Source organism: Muntiacus reevesi, chromosome 13, assembly GCF_963930625.1.
Source record: "Muntiacus reevesi chromosome 13, mMunRee1.1, whole genome shotgun sequence".
Classification (NCBI taxonomy): domain Eukaryota; kingdom Metazoa; phylum Chordata; class Mammalia; order Artiodactyla; family Cervidae; genus Muntiacus; species Muntiacus reevesi.
In genome coordinates, this window is record NC_089261.1 from 58,708,806 (window position 1) to 58,728,860 (window position 20,055).

General features: G+C 35.4%; 1 protein-coding gene across 4 annotated transcripts in view; it reads right to left on the reverse strand.

The window, feature by feature from the left end:
* Window positions 1-20,055, reverse strand: part of SLC10A7 (solute carrier family 10 member 7) — a 293,931-nt gene that overhangs the window by 178,492 nt on the left and 95,384 nt on the right. For 3 of the 4 annotated variants that reach the window (XM_065903971.1, XM_065903970.1, XM_065903969.1), the window contains exon 5: window positions 18,484-18,522. In XM_065903971.1, the coding sequence (XP_065760043.1) occupies window positions 18,484-18,522 (39 nt within the window). Of the gene's footprint in view, window positions 1-5,231; window positions 5,765-18,483; window positions 18,523-20,055 lie in introns of those variants that run through there. The other variant, XM_065903972.1, reaches the window with a different exon arrangement.

A 20,055-nucleotide genomic window follows, 5' to 3' on the forward strand; every position in this document is an offset into this window, starting at 1 on the left:
AGAGCTTAGAATACTAAGTCAAGCTAACCATAGACCAAGATCTAATTTATCCTTGCAAATAGAGATATAAGAAAATCTCTAGGGAAGGAAGAGGTATATAAGAAGTATAGTTCTGTAAATGAAAAAAGAGGAACAAAAATTTCTCCTATATGGCATAACTGTTTCCCAATCATGTGTGATACTTCATAAGTTCTATGAAACATCAGGTTTTTTTTTGTTGTTTAATTCATGTATTTTGTAGAACATAATTTGGAGACCACACCATAGGGCAAATTTAATAGGGTTCTGTTAAGACGTCGATAATATTGATAAAAGTAAATGAGGTCTTTACTTATTTAACTTTTTTAAAAGAACTATTTTCAATGGAAGCAAAGATTAATATTCTATATGTAGAGACCATTTTCATTTTCTATATATAGATACTATTGTGTATGTATATGTATCTTTTACATTTACTTTAAAAAATATTACGATAGCTTAATCATGTTTAAAAGTGTAACTAAAAAATCTGATAAATGAATTAGTAGATTTCTCCCATCAAATACACATTTCTTTCAGAAATTCATCTTCAACTATGACAAATATTAGACCAGGCCTTATACCAGGTTTCGTCTACAAGATGCTAACATCATTAAAAAAAAAAAAAAAAAAGATGCTAACATCATAACTCACTGTCAACTAAGCCTACTAGAAAGGCTTTTGCATACAGAAGTAGTAAGATCTCCTTAGCCTTAGTCTGGAATGAACATCACTATGTTCTCAAATTCTGTTTATTCTGAAAGACTTCCCCTCATACCATTTCTTCTGGGAAATAGCTCTAATTGTCCATACTATAGCTATTCTTTTACGTGGACTTTTGTATTTATTTGATTACTACAGCGTAAGCCCCTGAGAGCAGGGTCTGCGCCTGGAGACCTCTTGGTACTTCTCCCAGCAGTTACACTGAAACCACTACCTTGAAAGTACTCAATAAAAAATGACCTTTTCTAAAGATAGGAACAATTGTATATAAGAATATGAATGAGTAAATATTTATTTGAGTGTAGATAAATACTCTCCAAGAAGTTATTTCACAAGTCTACCAAGCACATAAAAATTCCACAGGTAGAAACTATATATGGGGTCACACAGAGTCAGACACAACTCAGTGACTAAACAGCAACAAATATATATATATATTACTCATCAAGAAATCCAAAATTTAAAATCACTGACCGTGTTAAACTACTATGTACAAAAGAACAGTCTTATTGAACATAATCTTTCAAATGTGCAAGGGGGTGAAAGTAAATTTTTTAAAATTCTAAGATTTTCACGAGAACAGGTACTTTAAACACAGAGGAAGGCACACAAGTTAAAAATAAAATCATACCCAGGCCTTGAAAATGCATTGACTTTCAGGCACCTCGCTACAACATTACACTATTTTCCAAAGGACAGCTCTTTATTTTCTTTGCATTGTCAGCATTTCTGAATGAGCTTTCTTAATTTATCAAAATAGCACACTGTTGCAAAAGAAAGAAATCTACCATTTCAAACAGTCAAAATTATAATACAACATTTAAAAATGTTTTGACTCTACATGAGTTTTTCTAAGATTTCAAAGTAAATAGTCCTCTCATTAGCTGAAGGAGAACAGCCAAGGAAATTCATAAGCACTCTTTAATAAACAGAGTACTTAAGTGCTGGATACTTAACCAACTACTAACAACAACAAAACCCCTGTCCAGCTGAACATGTGTATATGATCGACTTCAAATTCACTAGAGAAGACTGGAATAGTAAGTTAGGCTATACTGAAATAAATAAACAAAAATGAAGATGCATAAAGATGTCAGACAGCAAATTATATTAAAATAGATAATTGCAAACTATTTTGTCAATGAAATGTCTCTTTAGCATTGTCCAGTAGAACTTTCTGCAATGATAAAAATGTTCAACATCCTGCCTGCACTGTTCATAGCAGCAACTAGCAGTCACATGTGGTTACTGAATCTCTGAAATGTATAACTGAGGAACTGAATGCTTTTTAAATTTTAACTAGTTAAATTTTAAACAGCTGCATGTAACTTATGACTACCATCTCAGTCAGTTTAGCTATATAGATGATACAAAATGGGATTCTATATTTGTATTTCTTCCCTCTCTGAACTTGGAAATAAAGGAAATGCCTTTACAGAATAGACGGGCAAAATCACTTTAAAATATTAGGCTGGCTTCAACGTCAGCAAGATTTCGCTTTAAGGTATGGTACATCTATAAAAGGGGAAACCAGTTGGCAATGGAAGCAGTGAGAAAGTACCTTAAAGAACACCTACCTAAGCACCATCTAGGAAAGAGGATTCCTGGATCCAAATGATGGACCCGTCTGTTTCCAAGGGGAACATATCCCTAATTGTGGAGCTAGACACATTCACTTAAAACCGCCTGATAGAATCAAACTGACCTACCTCTCCATCCTCTAATTCCATTCCCACCAAGTAAACTTATGAACACGTTTTCTTGTGTGAATTTAACCATGAGGCAAGAAGGCATCAACCCAAGTGTCTAAGCACTTCTCATAATTATTTTTCTCACTCTCAATTAATAAATTGGCAATCTACTTGATCTCTGAGTGTGATTAATGTGAGTTCATTCCTGCAAGCTGGAGTCACAAAATCAGTTTTCTGAAAAATGACCATACTGATTTTACAAAGTATATGTCACCTAGATCTCTGGCAATGAGGAACTCAGTATCTTAAAAATGGATAATTCAAATAGACAGTGAAAAAAAATAGTAATACTACTGAGTATGTCTCTGCTTAGGGGTGACATTATGCCAAGGAAAGGCTTAACCCAAGAAAAGAGATCTCAGATCTTTGAAGCATCAGGTGTGATGCACAGCAGAGATAGAAAAACTTCGTTTAAAAATACACGGCAAAAAAACCGCCCTTCCACACAGAAACTATATGGCACCCAACTTCTTTAAGCAGAAAAACTTGCCCTTCTATTAATAGCTTGTTTGTATTTTTATAACACATATCAAAGTATGTGTTAGGTGACTCACTAGATATAGTTCCCATGTAGAAATGAAAAATTAACAATATCTAGGGAAACTAAGCCAGATGTGCACAGTGCTACTTGAGATTTTCATTAGTTTATAAAATTCTTGTCACTAATAAATCCTTAGTGATTGTGGCATCAGGTTGACAGAATTTGGGGGGAAAAGGCAAACATGATGGAAGATTCATTTTAAGACTGATGATTGTTGACATTGCTCCTTAGAGAGATCTTGATGGTACTTTTCAAATATACCTTGAAACTTCACACACACACACAAACCAGCATTCTGTTACAAGAGTAAGTATTCTTCTAATATAAATACTTTCTACTGTTACACACTTAAGTCTTTTCTTAAAACCACTTGTCTGCCCTGGTGGGAGTTTTTATTCCATTTTTTTAAGAGTTGGAAATTTAATCTTTTGACTTCAACAACTGTTTGACTTGAAACTGCATGAAATATGGATCCAAAATTCTATAGAGACATATAGTGATACAGAATCAGGATCCAACCATCTTTGAAGGAAAACACCTATGAATTAAAGGGAAAAAAAGCAGGAAGCCTTTACATACATTTCTCTAATGTTTTTCATTATTTCTACTCATTTTTTCCTCTTTAGTTTAAAGAAGTATTTAGACATTAATGAAGAGTAGAAAAAGTAACATATAAGTCTACATGTTGGTGGGGGGGTGTAGGGGACAGTAAAGAAGAAATAATCTTTCCTATTGATGATTTTATTTATTGAAAAACACTGAAAATCTCTTTGTCCTGCTCCAAATTCATATACCTCAGCAGACATTGATTAGGAATTCTAAATGGCTTATTAGGATACTATAACAAACATAAATGGCACAAATGTATTTTTTAGGTTATCATAAGAAAATGGAATCTGCTCTCTCATGAAAATATCATATCTGATTAACTATATATCTCTTTCTTTAGTATCTTAAAATTCTTTCCTTTTCTCCATTATATAGAGGTATAATTCACTCTCTAAAGCTCCTCTAGCCAGGCACACCTTCATGATTTCCTATATCTCACTTAGCAAGTTTTAACCTCTGACATGATAATAAAACCAACATCAAAGCGATATTCCAAATCATGAACCTACCAAAATCAAGTGCAGATGGCTGCAACATGATGCTTCTGAAGAAGGAACTGCACTAGCTTTCACTTGCTATGATATCATATTACAAGTTCAAGCTATCTGCTTCCTCATCATCACCTTGGCTTTCTTTCTTTCTTTTTCGTTTTTTGGCTATTTCTATTTCCTAAGGACTTCTATTGCCTCTCAGATACAGACTTGATCTCATTTTTATACAGCATTGAATCGGTTCCTCTATTTTTCATACTTCCTTGTATTTTTACTTCTTCTCTAGGATATTGCACTATTTTTTCAGCATTGTCTAGAAATTTAATTCACTTGTCAATTTAATTATATATTTCACAAGTTGTTAAAGGAAAAACTTTAATGATAAAATTATTTTCCTTAATGCCAACAGTACAACAATTCTTTTAAAACCTATATAATGGCAATCACTTATTATATTCTTTTATTGATAAATCTCCAGCTCTTTTAAATATATATATAATAATCAAACAGCAATTTTCCATGGAAGAGTTTTTGATATTTAAAATAAATTATTTGAATGATAATGGCATATGGGTTGGTAATCTATTACATCAAGACAATCTCCCCTAATCTACTCACAGGGAGTTATTAGTAGAAAATCTTACAAATTATCCAATATCAAATTTAGATGTGGGAATGAGTTTGCATCCACATTCTGAACCAATACTGTGAATGTAAAACAACACAGATTTCTATGGCTATAGCATATGTTTTATTTAGACTAAAAGCTAACAATTTAAAAAATCATGTTAACATAGGTAAGAACAATTTGGTGGATAAGCAATTAAAGTGATATTGGAACTTTTGTCAAACTAATTTAACATGTAAGTGTAATAATGAGCAAGCATTTATGTATAATATATATATATATATATATTTTACAATCTTAGATACATGAAGAAGAAAAGTTAAAATAACATTCATTGAATGATTTCTATTTATTCATTTGACAAATACTTTTTAAGTGCTTTCCATGTGCCAGGTACAAGTGCTACGGACAGAGAAGTGAATCAAAACACACCCAAAAATAAAAAATACCTCCTTTCATGGAGCTTTTATTTGAATAAGGGAAGACAGACAATAAAAATAATAAATGTATCCATTAGAAGAGAAATATTTTAGAAAAAATAATAAGAACAGGACCACTGGAAAAGCCAAAGGTGGGGAAAAGATCAGAATTTTAACTGTAACTATATCAACCAGTTACAATATAGATGGGAAGTCCCAAGAGCTAAATTCCATAAAAGAAAAGCTAGAGAACTTGCTGGAAGGGTCAGATAGCTTTTGAGAGATGGATAAGATACAGAAAGGATCAGAATAGTATAAGCAAAGAGGTGGGAGCCCCAGATGTTAGAGAAGAGGGAGGAGAAGAGTGAATCAATGGTTAATACGGGAATGAAAGAGGATGCCAGAGAGAGAGCGTGGGGTCCACAGATAGAACTCCGGAACGGCCGGCTGGGTGGTGGGCAGTTAGGAGCCACGGAAGGCGCTGAGGCATAGGGATGGCATGTGAAGGTAGTACGTAAGGACAGTGTATCTCACGGTGACACAGAGGATCGTGAGAAAGAAGATCAGGTGCATCGCCTTGGCTCCTGAGAATACCCAGAAGCACAATAATGCTAAACATTATCCCTAAGTGAATGGGTAAAAAGAAGAACACAAGCCTTCAAGTGAAAACCCGGAAACACTTTAGAAAATAATTACTTGTAAGATTATTGCCTGAGTAGTAAAAAACACTAAACCACAAATACTGACCACTAGACCAAGTACTGTTAGAGTAAAACTATAACCGCAGTGGGCATCTTTAAGTTAACTACACTACTTACTAGAAACATCACAGAAAAAGCTACCCAGGAAAAGTAAACAAGTACGTGATTCTTGAAAATGAAGATGTATAAACTGTAAACTCGGAGTATGACCATCAGTGGGCATGTAAAATATGAATCAATATTCATCTCATGAGTCTGGAGATCTGTGACATTTTGCCTTTAATTTCCAAGAGTCATGGTCTTATCATGAAGAGATCTTTTTCCCTGATGACTACAGCCTGTTAAGTTGAAAAGTTAAAATCAAATTGATCAAGGTTTTTAAAATCGTACATTTTATTTCTTTAAAGTCTTCTATTATTTAAAACTCTAAGAGAGCTAGTCACCTTACTCAACAATCCTCCAAGTAGAAACACTTTGCTGTTAATGTGTCTGAATATTTGCAAATTATATTGATAGAGATCAAAAGGATGTTTCTATAATTTTCAATCACTCTGCTATGTACATCTCCAAATTATACCTCAAAAAAATAATTTTATCTTAGGTAATTGTATTAATGTCATGGGTAATATCCTAATACAGAGAAATAATTTTTAACAGTCATGAATACTGATTTAATTATTTTCAGGGACAAGCATGTATGTCACTATGTAGATATGACAGTATCAGTACAAAGATGGACTTACAAGGGGAAAAAACAATGGTAGGGACAGTAACATCAGAAACTGACCTCTTTAACTGATGATATCTTAATCAGGTAAAATACTTTCAAACTGTTATTTGTATTTACTGAACCCTGAAACAACAAGCTTTACTTTTAAACATAGATATGTATTTTGACTATAAAGCCAAAAATAAATATGAAAAATGTGAAATTTTATCTGACATTGTGATTAGGAAAGGGCTTTAAAAGTATAAAGACTATGGAAAAATCCATAAAGAGAAAGGTGGACACATTTGACAGATATAAATTTAGACAGAACTTTAAGCTTCTACAATCATATACAAAATAATGGATCCCAAATCACGTATAGCATCATATACGAACATTAGCTCAAAATGAATCGTAGACCTCAAAGGTAAAAAGCAAAAGTTATAAAACATCTAGAAGAAAACATAGACAAAGAATTTTGTGATTTTGAGCTAAACAAGAATTTCTTAGAGAACACAAAAACCATGAGCCATAAAAGAAAAATAAATGGATTTAATTAAAATTTAAAACTTCTGCTCTTTGAAAGACAGTTAAGAAAATGAAACAAGACATAGGCTGAAAACACTTGCAAAATATCTATCTGATAAATGACTAAAGTTAAAAACATATTTAAAAATTCACAATCCAATTATAAGAAAACAACCCCATGAAAAATGGACAGGAGATTTGAACAGACACTCTCAAGAAGATACACAGATGGTAATGGGTGCATGCTAAGTCACTTCAGTCATGTCCAACTCTGTTTGACCCCATGGACTGTAGCCCGCCAGGCTCCTCTGTCCATGGGATTCTCCAGGCAAGAATACCAGAGTGGGTTGCCGTGCCCTCCTCCAGGGGATCTTCCCGACCCAGGGATTGAACCCGCCTCTCTTATGTCTCCTGCACTGGCATGTGGGTTCTTTATCACTAGCCCTGCCTGGGAAGCCCCACAGATGGCAAACAAGCACATAAAAAATAATCCAACATCATTTGCCATTGCTGCTACTGCTGCTGCTAAGTCGCTTCAGTCGTGTCTGACTCTGTGCAACCCCACAGATGGCAGCCCACCAGGCTCCCCCATCCCTGGGACTCTCCAGACAAGAACACTGGAGTGGGTTGCCATTTCATTCTCCACATTTGCCATTAGGGAAATACAATTTAAAGCTAAAATGATTTATCACTGCTGCTGCTTCTGCTGCTAAGTCGCTTCAGTCGTGTGCGACTCTGTGTGACCCCATAGACGGCAGCCCACCAGCCTCCCCCGTCCCTGGGATTCTCCAGGCAAGAACACTGGAGCGTTGCCATTTCTTTCTCCAATGCATGAAAGTGAAATGTGAAAGTAAAGTCGCTCAGCTAAACACCTATAAAAAGTTAAAGTGTTAGTCATTCAGTCATATCCAATTCTTTGTGACCGCGTGTACTGTACCCACCAGGCTCTGTCCGTGGAATTTTCCAGGCAAGAATACTGGAGAGCCATTCCCTTCTCCAGGGGATCTTTCCGACCCAGGGATTGAACCCGGGTCTCCTGCACTGCAGGCAGATTCTTTACCATTGGCGCCACCAGAGAGGCCCATGCATCTATGAGAATGACTGATATAAAAAGTGCTGCCAGTACCAAGGACTGGCCAGCAAATAAAGCAACTAGATTCCTCAAGCATTCCCAGTAGAAATGTAAAATGGTATAACCACTTGGAAAATGATTTGGTGACTTCATATATTAAACATAGGCAGTCATCCCTCAGTATCTGCAGAGAGTTGGCTCCAGAAACCCCATGGATGCTACAATCCACAGACACTTGAGTCCCTTCTATAAAATGATGTAGCACTTGCACGTAAACTGTGTATATCCTCCCATATACTTTAATTCATCTCTGTCTCTCTCTCTCTAGTTGCTAAGGTGTGTCTGACTCTTGCGACCCCATGGACTGTAGCCTGCCAGGCTCCTCTGTCCATTGGATTCTCCAGGCAAGAATACTGGAATGGGTTGCCATTTCCTTCTCCAGGGGATTTCCCTGACCCAAGAATCCAACCCAGGTCTCCTGCATTGCAGGCAGATTATTTACCAACTGAGCTATGAGGGAAGCCCAATGCATCTCTAGATTACACAAAATCCTTGTTACAATGTAAATGTTATGTAAATAGTTGCTGATACAGCAAATTTGTTTTCCTTTTTGGAACTTCCTGGAATCTTTTTTTTCCCCTGAATATTTTTTATCTCATTTGGTTGAATTTTTGGATGTGGAAGGTGAGGATATTGAGGGCTAACTAAACTACAATTACAATAGTTTTTAAGAAGTTAGTTTTTAACACAATGTTCCTACAGAATAAGTTGTATATTGTAAGGTACTTTTCTAAGTCAGCTTCTGATACATTTACAAACTCAATCTAGAATCTGATATGCTACTTTTAAAAAACACCTACATTGGTAGATAACCAAACAAAATCCAGTGTTCTTTAGAGTTGCAATTAAAAAAAAAGAGCTTTTTTTTAGTATTTGGAAGTGCTAATCTTCTATTTGAAGTTTTATAGTTAAAATAAGTGGTCTTTAAACTCCGTGGGGCCAAATTATCATTTAGGGGTGATTAAAAATCAGGTTGCCTTGAGAAACACACTACGATGCCATCTAAATCCAGGAATTTTACACTTCTTGATGCCAAGACAGTGGACTTAGCTAGATCAATTTAGTTAGTTCTAAAACCTAGTCCAGAGCCTAGCACACAGTAGGAAGTTCACCACTTATTAATTTGCACTAATAAAACTGATATAAGGTCACACAATGACATGCAGTGAATTGAGCTTTAAAAAACGCTTGATTTCTTAATTCCAAATAACATTCTACCATTTCTAACAACATTGATTTCTAAAAGTGCTAAATGCTTACTCGGCAACCTGAGTCCACAATGGAACTTAGATATGTAACCTTGCTGTCATCCTAAAGACCAGTAGTTAAAGAGAAGGTTCTTTCTGGTTGGTAGAATCCACAAGTTTAAACAGTTTATGCATCCTCAGATGTCCTCTGCTTCTTTACCCATGTGCAGATTTGTTGTGGCAAGGCAGTGAGATCTGAGTCAAAGAGGTATTTGAAGAATGGAAAATTATTACCTCATCCCCTTGCCCTGTCTTGGGACTTGATATTCTCACCTTAAGAATCTGTAATGCTGATGAAGACAGGAAATTTAACTGTTTGACTCACCGCACTATCATCCACAGATTCCCCAAATATTAGCTTAATAACCAATAACTAAGTTAATCATGGTAAATTTTTAGCTTGGAGAAACAAAAGCAAAGAAATGAGAACTATCCACCACATTATCATCATTTAGTATTAATAGGTAGTGGGTATCTCTTACTAACGGCTATAGACTAAACAGTTCTGTAGTCAGGCTGAATTTAAATCAAGGATCGTCCTGCTTTTAACCAACGATCAAGATCCTGTTTCTTAAAGGCCCTTTACAAATATTCTGTTCCTCCCCCACCCAATTTATATTTATTTACTTTTACCTAAATCTATATAGCAGCAAATACTTTTCCAGTTTGGAAATGGTGACATTTTAATAATTAATAAAAATAAAAATGAAAGCACATGGCATTTGTTAAAGGGTAATAAAATAACTTCAGTCAATTGGCTAGTTCTACACTAGTAGATTTCTTTAAATAGTAATGAAATCATTGCTTTAAAAAAAATCCATCATTATTAAAAAAAAAAAAGTTGCCTCAGCCTCCACCAAAATTAGATTTGTAAGTTGCTGGTCATTCCTATAATTAAATCTATGTCACAAATTTGCAAGAAAAATGGTCACTGCGACTAATGCATTTACTTGCTACACAAGTCCTGTCAGACTGCATAGAGCATTATACTGCTATAATGGAGTAGGTAAGGATTCTATACATTTTTATGAAGTAACAAAGACCATTTTTTATTTACAATGACTGTACTTCAGATAAAAGTTTGTTTGAGAAATGAATGCAAATACAGCTATCACAGGGTTTCCCTTACTCAACCAATATAGCATACTTTTACCTCTACAGATACGCTTGGCACACAGGCATACTGCTTTTCCAGACAAGTGTCAGGTAGAAAATACTATAATGAGAGAAACGTGAACATGGTCATGTTGCCAGAGTCCCTGATTCTGCTCATTTCCTCATCTGACCTCCCCAAATGGTTTTAAGTCGCCTCTTTGGTGAAATGATTGAGAAATGACCCTAGAGAGCAGGGCTTCCACGGTCTTAGAAAAGTGTTGCTCAAAGTGGAAGTCAAAGCAAGATGACTTAAGCAACGCACAGAGAATTAGTGCTAAAACTTCCTCTATAAAAAATCTTTTTCAATCCTTCAGATTGCAGGAAGAGACAGTTCTTGCTTTGGTCCTGATGCCAATTTTACTTCTTATCAGAAGCAGAACAGGCCATTGGACTCATAGTCTTGTGTAGACAGTAGAATACAAATTTCTAATAGCTGTTTTCCATTCCATTTAATTTCAGCTACCTTCTGTTCACAACAAGATTAGCTTTTATTTTCCGAGTGATGTAGATTCGGGCTTTAAAATAATAAATTTAAATTTTAAAAGTCAGTTTTATTTAATTGATAATACAAATAATATGTTGACATATCAAGTCATAAGGGTGCCTGAAACTTGGAAAACATTGTCTTGAAAGCAATTCATGTCTTCCTTTTGTCTTAATTTATTGTTACTTACTTTTCACATATTTATGTTTTATTTATTTGCTCCAATATTTAGAAAAGTGCCTTGAATCTAATTGACTCTGAGTATACATGGGTTAATTTTATACGCTATTTTCCTATTTTGTGCCATACTGCTAATTGAACCAATGGTACTTTTTAAAGAGAAAGTAGTCTGGTCTCAGAAATCCAGCTTCATCGTGTCCATTTATTCAAGGAGGTAAACAAATGAAACATATAACATGATGATGGATTTTTTATAAAGGTAGAAGCCAGCTTCCTATTGTCTAAATACAGTTCATAAGTTATTTAAAGCCCAGGATGGGTTATTTAAAGTTATTTAAAGCCTAGGATGGGTTTTATCAAGTCCTTAGGAATAAAATGATAAACTTGAAATAGCATCCTGTAAGGTAGTACTTACACCCAGTAGTCATGTATGGGTGTGAGAGTTGGACAATAAAGAAAGCTGAGCACTTAAGTACTGATGCTTTTGAACTGTGGTGTTGGAGAAGACTCTTGAGAGTCCCTTGGACTGCAAGGAGACCAAACCAGTCAATCCCAAAGGAAATCAGTCCCAAACACTCATTGGAAGGTCTGATGCTGAGGCTGAAACTCCAATACTTTGGCCACCTGATGTGAAGAACTGATTCATTGGAAAAGACCCTGATGCTGGGAAAGATTGAAAGCAGGAAGAGAAGGGGACGACAGGTTGAGATGGTTGTGAGAGGGTAACAGGCAGGAAGGCCAGGGGTCTCCAAATGGAGGAAAGAGGCTGCAAGTGCCAGACAGTTTTATCTCTCTTAAGAGGCAGGAAGAAACAAACCAGCGATCTGTTTTTCCTTTTCTATACAAATTTAAAAGGAGGTTTCTCTTAAAATGCTGTGTTGCCATGACACCTGGTCTCGCCTAAAGCTAACTACTCCCAAACCTTGAGTTAACCAATACATTTCTTTTTCTTATGGAAATATTGTCTCAAGCTATGTTAATGTACCCCAGACTCTATCTTCAAATTGGTTCCGCCAAACGGCCTAACTTACTTACTCAGGTATTGTTCCCCTAATCTATGTAAACAAAACTATTTGTTGGTATTCTGCCCTTCTACAAGATTCAAGTCAATCTTTTTTGGCCAGGGATGAATTATCTGGTGCCATTCTAAATTTTATGACATTCCTTTCTTTTCAGTAACAGACTGTGAGTGACTATATAACATACAGCTAAAGACTAGGAGGGGGGTACTCTTTTGCCCCCTTCTGATGCCTATGTCAGAAGCTTTCTCTATCTCCTTTATACTTTAATAAAACTTTATTACACAAAAGCTCTGAGTGATCCAGCCTCGTCTCTGGCCCCGGATTGAATTCATCTCCTCTGGAGGCCAAGAATCCCGGCGTCTTATCGTTCAGCAACAACCTTTCAGTTGGATGGCATCACCAACTCGATGGACCTGAGTTTGAGCAAGCTCTGGGAGTGGGTGATGGACTGGGATGCCTGGCATGCTGCAGTCCATGGGGTCGCAAAGAGTTGGACATGACTGAATGACTGAACTGAACTGAAGGTAGTACTGAATATCATTCAAAAATTCAGTTGCTTGCATTATTCAGTATCATGCATTATAAACAAGTCATGAATTTTTGTGGAGAAACTAAGATCTAAACTGAATGACTCGGGTTGCTTAAGATTTTATTAAAAAAATTAAGGAAAAAAATCAGCCATAGTTCTCAGTATTGCACAAAATGAGTATTCCATAAACATAAACTAAGTTAAAAATCGACACTAGATTTAGGTGAAAGGAAAACCAAGTTAACAATTAAGTCTTGTATGGCACCACTCTTAACCTTCTTCATTAATATTTGAGGTTCTTGATCTGATTTTTAAAAAGCAGTGTTGCACAACAGTGAGTAACAAAGTTAACGTGCTTCCTCTCTAATCATTTGGTATGTGGCTGAGCACATTTTTGTACAAGAAAGGAAAAATAAAGGGGATAAACATGTATCTCATGTTATTAAAACACAGCGTTTATGCTTGAGACTTTTCTTCTTTAGGCAACTATAATAATAGTATCAGTTAATTCTTAAAGTTTTCTACAAGGATGGGCAGTCATAGCCAATTAACCAGAGCAAAGAGGGAAGACAGAACAGTTGGCTAAGGGAAGAATATGTGCTGGTTAGTTCTTCAGCTCAAGGTATGCAGTTTCTTTTAACCTGTGGTCTAGCATAAAAAGAAATACAATTATTCGTCCTAGAATAGCTTCTGCTGGTTACAGCAACGGCTATTTCAAAGGAGAATTACGTAAAAGAAACCTATTTCCTGATATTTTATATGAGATTTAGAAAGTACATAGTGATTCTTAAAGATCTTTATTAGACTAGGTGTTATCAATTCACAAATGTGACCTAATTTTGCTTAGGACTCTTTGCTGCCATTTCAGAACTCCTTACGTTCATGTTGCCATGAATTGCTATAATGTTGTATAACATACTTGTTGGAAACTCAGTGTGGCATTGTTACTCACTAGGGTTTCCTGTTGGAGAAGGAAATGGCAACCCACTCCAGTGTTCTTGCCTGGAGAATCCCAGGGATGGAAGAGCCTGGTGGGCTGCCGTCTATAGGGTCGCACAGAGTCGGACACGACTGAAGTGGCTTAGCAGCAGCAGCAGCAAGGTTTCCCTTTAAGATTAGAAGCTACCAAAAATAACAAAATAGACTGAGGGATCTAAAAAGAAAGACATCTACCTTTTGGTTTTAAACTTTAACTTCTAATTATTGAAGACATGGAAACACTGAAAGTAGCCTCCAAACCAAAAATGCTAATGGTTTAACAAATCATGTGATCTTTTTTTTCAACACAGCTGACTCTTTTAAAGAAATGATTCTTTAACTGGAATTTTTCAAAAAGTTGCCAATATCTAAATCTATTTTTTTTCATCTTTCTTTTGATGAGGAAGTAATATATGAAATGGTTGGACTTGAAATACATGGCTTGACAAAGAAATATATTTACATATATACATATAAAGTTTCATAACATTTTCATTATTCAGTGTGGTTAACTATCAAATTTTATTAAAGTCTCATCAAGAGGGAAATCTCAGTACACTTATTATGCTCCACAATTATTGTAAACCAAACAATTTAAATGAGGGAAGTAGATAATAACATTAACTTCTCAACTTAAAGCAATCCTCTGTGGCACAATTTTAAAATATTCTCTTGGTCTGAAATTTATGTAAATTGAATTCATCTATCATTAGTTATTACCAGCCTAGCTACATTTTAAAAACAAAGTTTTCTGTAACAATTAGTTCTTTAAAAACGGTGTTTTAATTAGACCTGGGACATTATTAGACTAGCTATAATAAACATGTATAGTAGTTTATTTGGTATATCTAGATGTCTGAAGGGCTTCCCTGACGGCTCAGTAGGTAAAGAATACCTGCAATGCAGGAGACACAGGAGATGCCAGTTCAATCCCTGGGTCGGGAAAACGCCCTAGAGAAGGGGATGGCTGCCCTCTCCAGTATTCTTCCCTGGAAAATCCCATGGACAGAGAAGCCTCGTGGGCTACAGTCTAAAGGATAGCAAAGAGTCAGACATGACGAGCTCCTAAGCATGTACACACAATATCTGATAATCAACAAGGATGCCCAAAGAGTTCTTTCTTCAAGAAATCATCTTATAAAAGCCCTTCATTCAAAGTTTTAATGTAATCTGAAGGAAACAGCCTTCTCAGACTCTATGTTGCAAATACAAAAGAAATAGTAACTCAAAACCAGAGAATAATCACTGAATCAGTATTTCAGAATTATAGGACTTGGTCACAGATAACCTGTTTCTTCATTTTATGAATGTCCATGGTCATGTACCAACAATCCACGCTAGAACTTGGACAAAACCGAGACCAGTTATTTCTACTACATCATCCAAGCATTTTATATAGATTATCCCATTTAATCCTTTCCTCAACTGTACCATTTACATTACCTCATTTTATACATAGGGAAGGTTTTATGATTAGGAAAGTATTCAGTCAAGTAAGGATTTAAAATCCAGACCGTCTGACTCAAGAATCCATGCTACTATCCATAATCCTAAATTTTAAGGATAGATGGATGTTTTTCATATGTAAGAAAATATTCTAAAAAACACTCTAACAAATATCACCCTTTAGGAGTAACAAAATAAAACATGAAGGCCTTAGTTTGGAATTTTCTTTCTCTGAAATAAATCCTTTTTCCAAGCCCAACTCAAGCACCAGGTTCTCCCTGAAGCCATCTCATATTATTTAACAGAGCTTAATCTCTTAATTGAAACACTTGACAAGTGTTGTACACTGCTCTTTTGCAGAAAGGACTAGCTGTCTCTTGTACATTCTTTTTTCTGAGTTAAAGAAATCCAATTTATAGCCCTTAGCAAATTGTCACATGTCCCAACCTCTCCAGTAGCTAGGTAGGACCACAGGGCTAAGTTCTACAATAAGATATTCCTACAAGAACGGTGTTGGAATTTTAGGAATACTGTTTAAAGAAAGCAGACTTAGGTTTGGGGAGAGCTCTTTCGTGCTTTCCCAAGGTAAGGCCCTTGCTATTCAGGCTGGAGCTCCAGCAGCTATCTTGGACCATGAGGCTATGGATCCTGGAGAAGAAAGCTCTTTCTGACCATGAAGCTCCCATACCACAATTGGACAGCCTCCTTCCAAATTTTACATAATAGAGAAACAAACTTTTATCTTGTCCAAGTCACTATCATCTTTTTTTCAGGTAAATAAGCTGAGTCTAACTAACTGATTAACGTTCTAACTGATTTAGTTGAGACTTGCATATAGCTCATAAGGTTTGTTATAACTATGAAAAGTCAAAGTGAAGTCGCTCAGTCATGTCTGACTCTTTGTGACCCCGTGGACTGTAGCCTACCAGGCTCCTCCATCCATGGGATTTTCCAGGCAAGAATTCTGGAGTGGATTGCCATTTCCTTCTCCAGGGGATCTTCCTGACCCAGGGATCGAACCCAGGTCTCCCACATCGTAGGCAGACACTTTACCGTCTGAGCCACCAGAGAAGAACAAAAAAGTGAAAATAGAATTATTTCTCTTTAATACTGGAACAAAACATCTCCAATCCTAACTTTTATTCTCAACCCTTCTGGTAAGTTTCAGCTTTGGAAAAGAAAAAGAACTGGGAGGAAAAATATGGAATCACTTCTGCCTCTCTGCCACTGCTCACACCTTTTCCTCTCCTTTCTTCTTTACTAGCTAAGTCCTATCACATTTCAAGGTCCAACGGCAAAACTGTTTCTGTCCAGCCTTTCAATCCAGAGTTCATATCTGATGATCATATATCATCTAGTAACATCTTTTGTTTGATTTCTGAGCTTTTTGTATTACTTCTTGTGTATTACCACCATAGAAGAGTGGGATGATGTCATATTTTTTTGCAACTCTACAGTTATCAGAAAACCACCTCTGTGTGTAAGAGATTAATGAATACTTCTGATTGACTCATTAATGTAAAAAGGTGAAGAGACGAAAAAGAGCAAAAGACTAAAGGGTGAGAATGCATGATTTTTAAAAATGAAAGAGCATAACAGAAATCCCAAAGAATCTCTAGAACAAGCTTGACTTCACTGGATTTTATGAAAGAATTCGACCTGGTAGAACAAATATCATGATATATTTATTGTTCATACAGTCAATGCACAGCTCAGACTGTCCTTAGTGAGCTTGTCCTCCAACTGAGGGACTGTATTTTGCTTTAGTTACTCGGACAATTGCCTCAAAGTTATTTTCTCACTTACACTAGGCATTTGAAAGAGTAAGAGATCCAGCTTAAGAAACCATGTTTTGATAGTGGATATATATGAATCCAATCATATTAAAAAAAAAACAACTGGCTTCCAACAAGGACATATCTTACAGACAGTATGTTATCAATTGTGACAACATTTAGAAAATAATACTTGGATACGTGAAATAATGACCACAAAATATTACGGAGTCTAAAATAAGAGGCTCCAAAGATCATTTTTGTTAAGTAGACTCTATTATCTCTCTTCTAAAACCCAATAATAAGAATACGCCATGGAGAATAACATTACTACTTCTTTAAAAATAAGATAGAATCTAAGCGTATATTTCGCAGGTCCATCACTAAAAGCTCTGTAACATTGGGACATTACAAGTTACACAGCACTGTGCAGAATTAACACCATGTAACAATATGTTTTAAAGCTTCAACACTACATTTAAAAACATAACATAACAAGTGACATAAAGAACATTTTAAACAGAGGTAATTGATATTTTGCTTAGACTCATGAACTAGTTTATATACCTCACTGATTTCACGCTCAATTCTCTGTAAATCACTGTACCACATACCTATTAATGAGCTATATATCTAAAAATACAATATTCTAATTTGTTTTTGTGAATTTTGAGCAAAGTTTTAGGGAGGGTATAAATAAAACCCTCAACTGACAGAAAACTCAGTTTCTTTCTCAGTTTTCCATTACACAAACAAAATCTTTGTTGTATCATCTGCTTCAGAGATAATGATTAAAAAATGCTACAATAGAGTTGTCCTTATAATTACAATATTTCTACTTATGAAAAATGAACTATTTTAATCTTTTTATATACAATTTATAGCTCACATGTCAAAAATACTGTATTTTCTTGCAAATTATTCATTAGTTATTTCCTCATTTCAAATTTTCACATAGATTTCTCAGAAGTATCTAAGACAGTAGCTTCTTTGACAGTGAAATGTACAAAATAAATGACATGTCCACAAGTAAATTAGCATTCCCTTTCTGACCGGCTGGATCATGTTTCCTTTTCAAAATCCTCAGTTCCATTGATACAAAATAATAATAATCTAAAAGACCTCATTAAATGATCAATATATTGACAAAACCTCTATAAGGAGACACATAGTGTTTTAATTGATTCCTTGAATCCATTAAATGGAATATTAAATGCAAGACTCCAAATTATATTGTAAGAGAACATTTTTTTAATTTATTAACTAATTTTCTTTACAGTGGAGAATGATACATGACAGGATTCAAGAACTTTTATATTTAACCAAATAATTAAAAAAATGTCCAATTTTCACTAAACCTTTCATACAAACATCACAATAAAAGTTATAAAAGACAAATTAAATCATGTTTACTTACCAAAAAACTTCCAAAGGCTGAATTAAATATTGCAGCTGCCTATAGAGAAAATAAATGGGGGAAAAACTCACTGAAAGTAAATAGGCAAAGGAAAAGCAAAAACTATCATTCTCCCATCCCCTCAATATTCAAAACCTTAAAACACTGACTCCGTAAAGCAAAGTTAGTCACTGCTTACAATAATTGCCAATGGCTTGTCGTTTACTGAGATGGATGAACTACAGCTTAGGAATTCATAAATAATGGGTCTCAAAAGCAAGCAAAAAAGGCTTGCCATGAGATGCTCTGAACCTATATGACAGCACTAAAGAACCATCACCAATAGCAAATCAAAGCCTTACTGTGATTGATTTTGCTACTTTAGACTTAAAATAGTCACAGGTTGATTTATTCACCCAAAAGAAGAAAGAAAGAAAGAAAAAAAAGAAGCAAAAGCAAAGAAAGGAAGGAAGAAAGAAAAGAAAGAAAGAAAATTCAAATTATTGGGAAAAGGAATAGCAGAATTGTAAAGCAAACAAACATGAACTACTCTTCATCAGAAAGCGTAAGTCCTATGAGCTACACTCACAAAGTGAGATCTGCAGTTCTCACACAACACACATCAGAAATGTGAACAGCTGTTAAGCCCATGGAAGTTATTGCTACACCATTAACTCTAAAGTAGAAAAAGGCAAGAAAAACTTCCATTTGGTGTTCAAAATTTGAAGAAGAAATATTTCACTTTCTGCTTACCTACATATCCCGGGAATACATAGTAGATACACTAAAGTTCTTAGCTTTAAATAAATCACTATATTCCATGAAGCTATACCTGAATTCTGAAAGCTTCTCACGTGACTCCAAAAAGAAAAAAACTCATATAATATCCAATTTGATGGGGGAGAAAAGGAGAGAAAGAAAAAAATAATAAAAGGCAGAAGGAGGGGGTAGAGAAAGCCCATTGACATCTCCTGTAGATCCAGAGCAGAATTAAATTAAATTAATCATCACGGACATTAGCAGCCACATTGTAGTAAGAAGAGGATGTCAGTTTAGCCAAGTTTGAATAAGGTCCAAAGCCAAGCTAAGAGATGTAACTGAAAATGCCTTCTGCTCCAGAAGAGAATGCAATGAGAGTGCATGGGTAATGAGATCCTTGGCTCCAGAGAGCTTAACGCTCCTATTCAAGCTCATAATTAATTCAAAGCTTTGATAATTTCATTAGATTTCTCCTTTGCTGGCCTTATCAATAAAAGATGGCACTGGACCACTGCTCCTCTGTGGCATCAACACAGGCACAGCTACAGACCAGGGAAACCTCTGCTCCCTGGCAGGGACACTGGCATATGGTCTTCTGTGTTATACAGGGAGCGGAGGAAAAAAAAGATTCGGCTAAATAAAACATCACAGATGACAAAGGTAAACTATAGTAACATATTTAACGCAGCTTCCTGGAATCCCACTATGGATGATTCAGGAAAAAGTTTTATATGTGGAGAAAAATAAGTGAGAGTGAATAAACAAATAAGTTGTGGAGCGATCAATAGCGAACTCTGCCTTCCTTTCTAAAAAAATGCACCTTTCCCACAATGT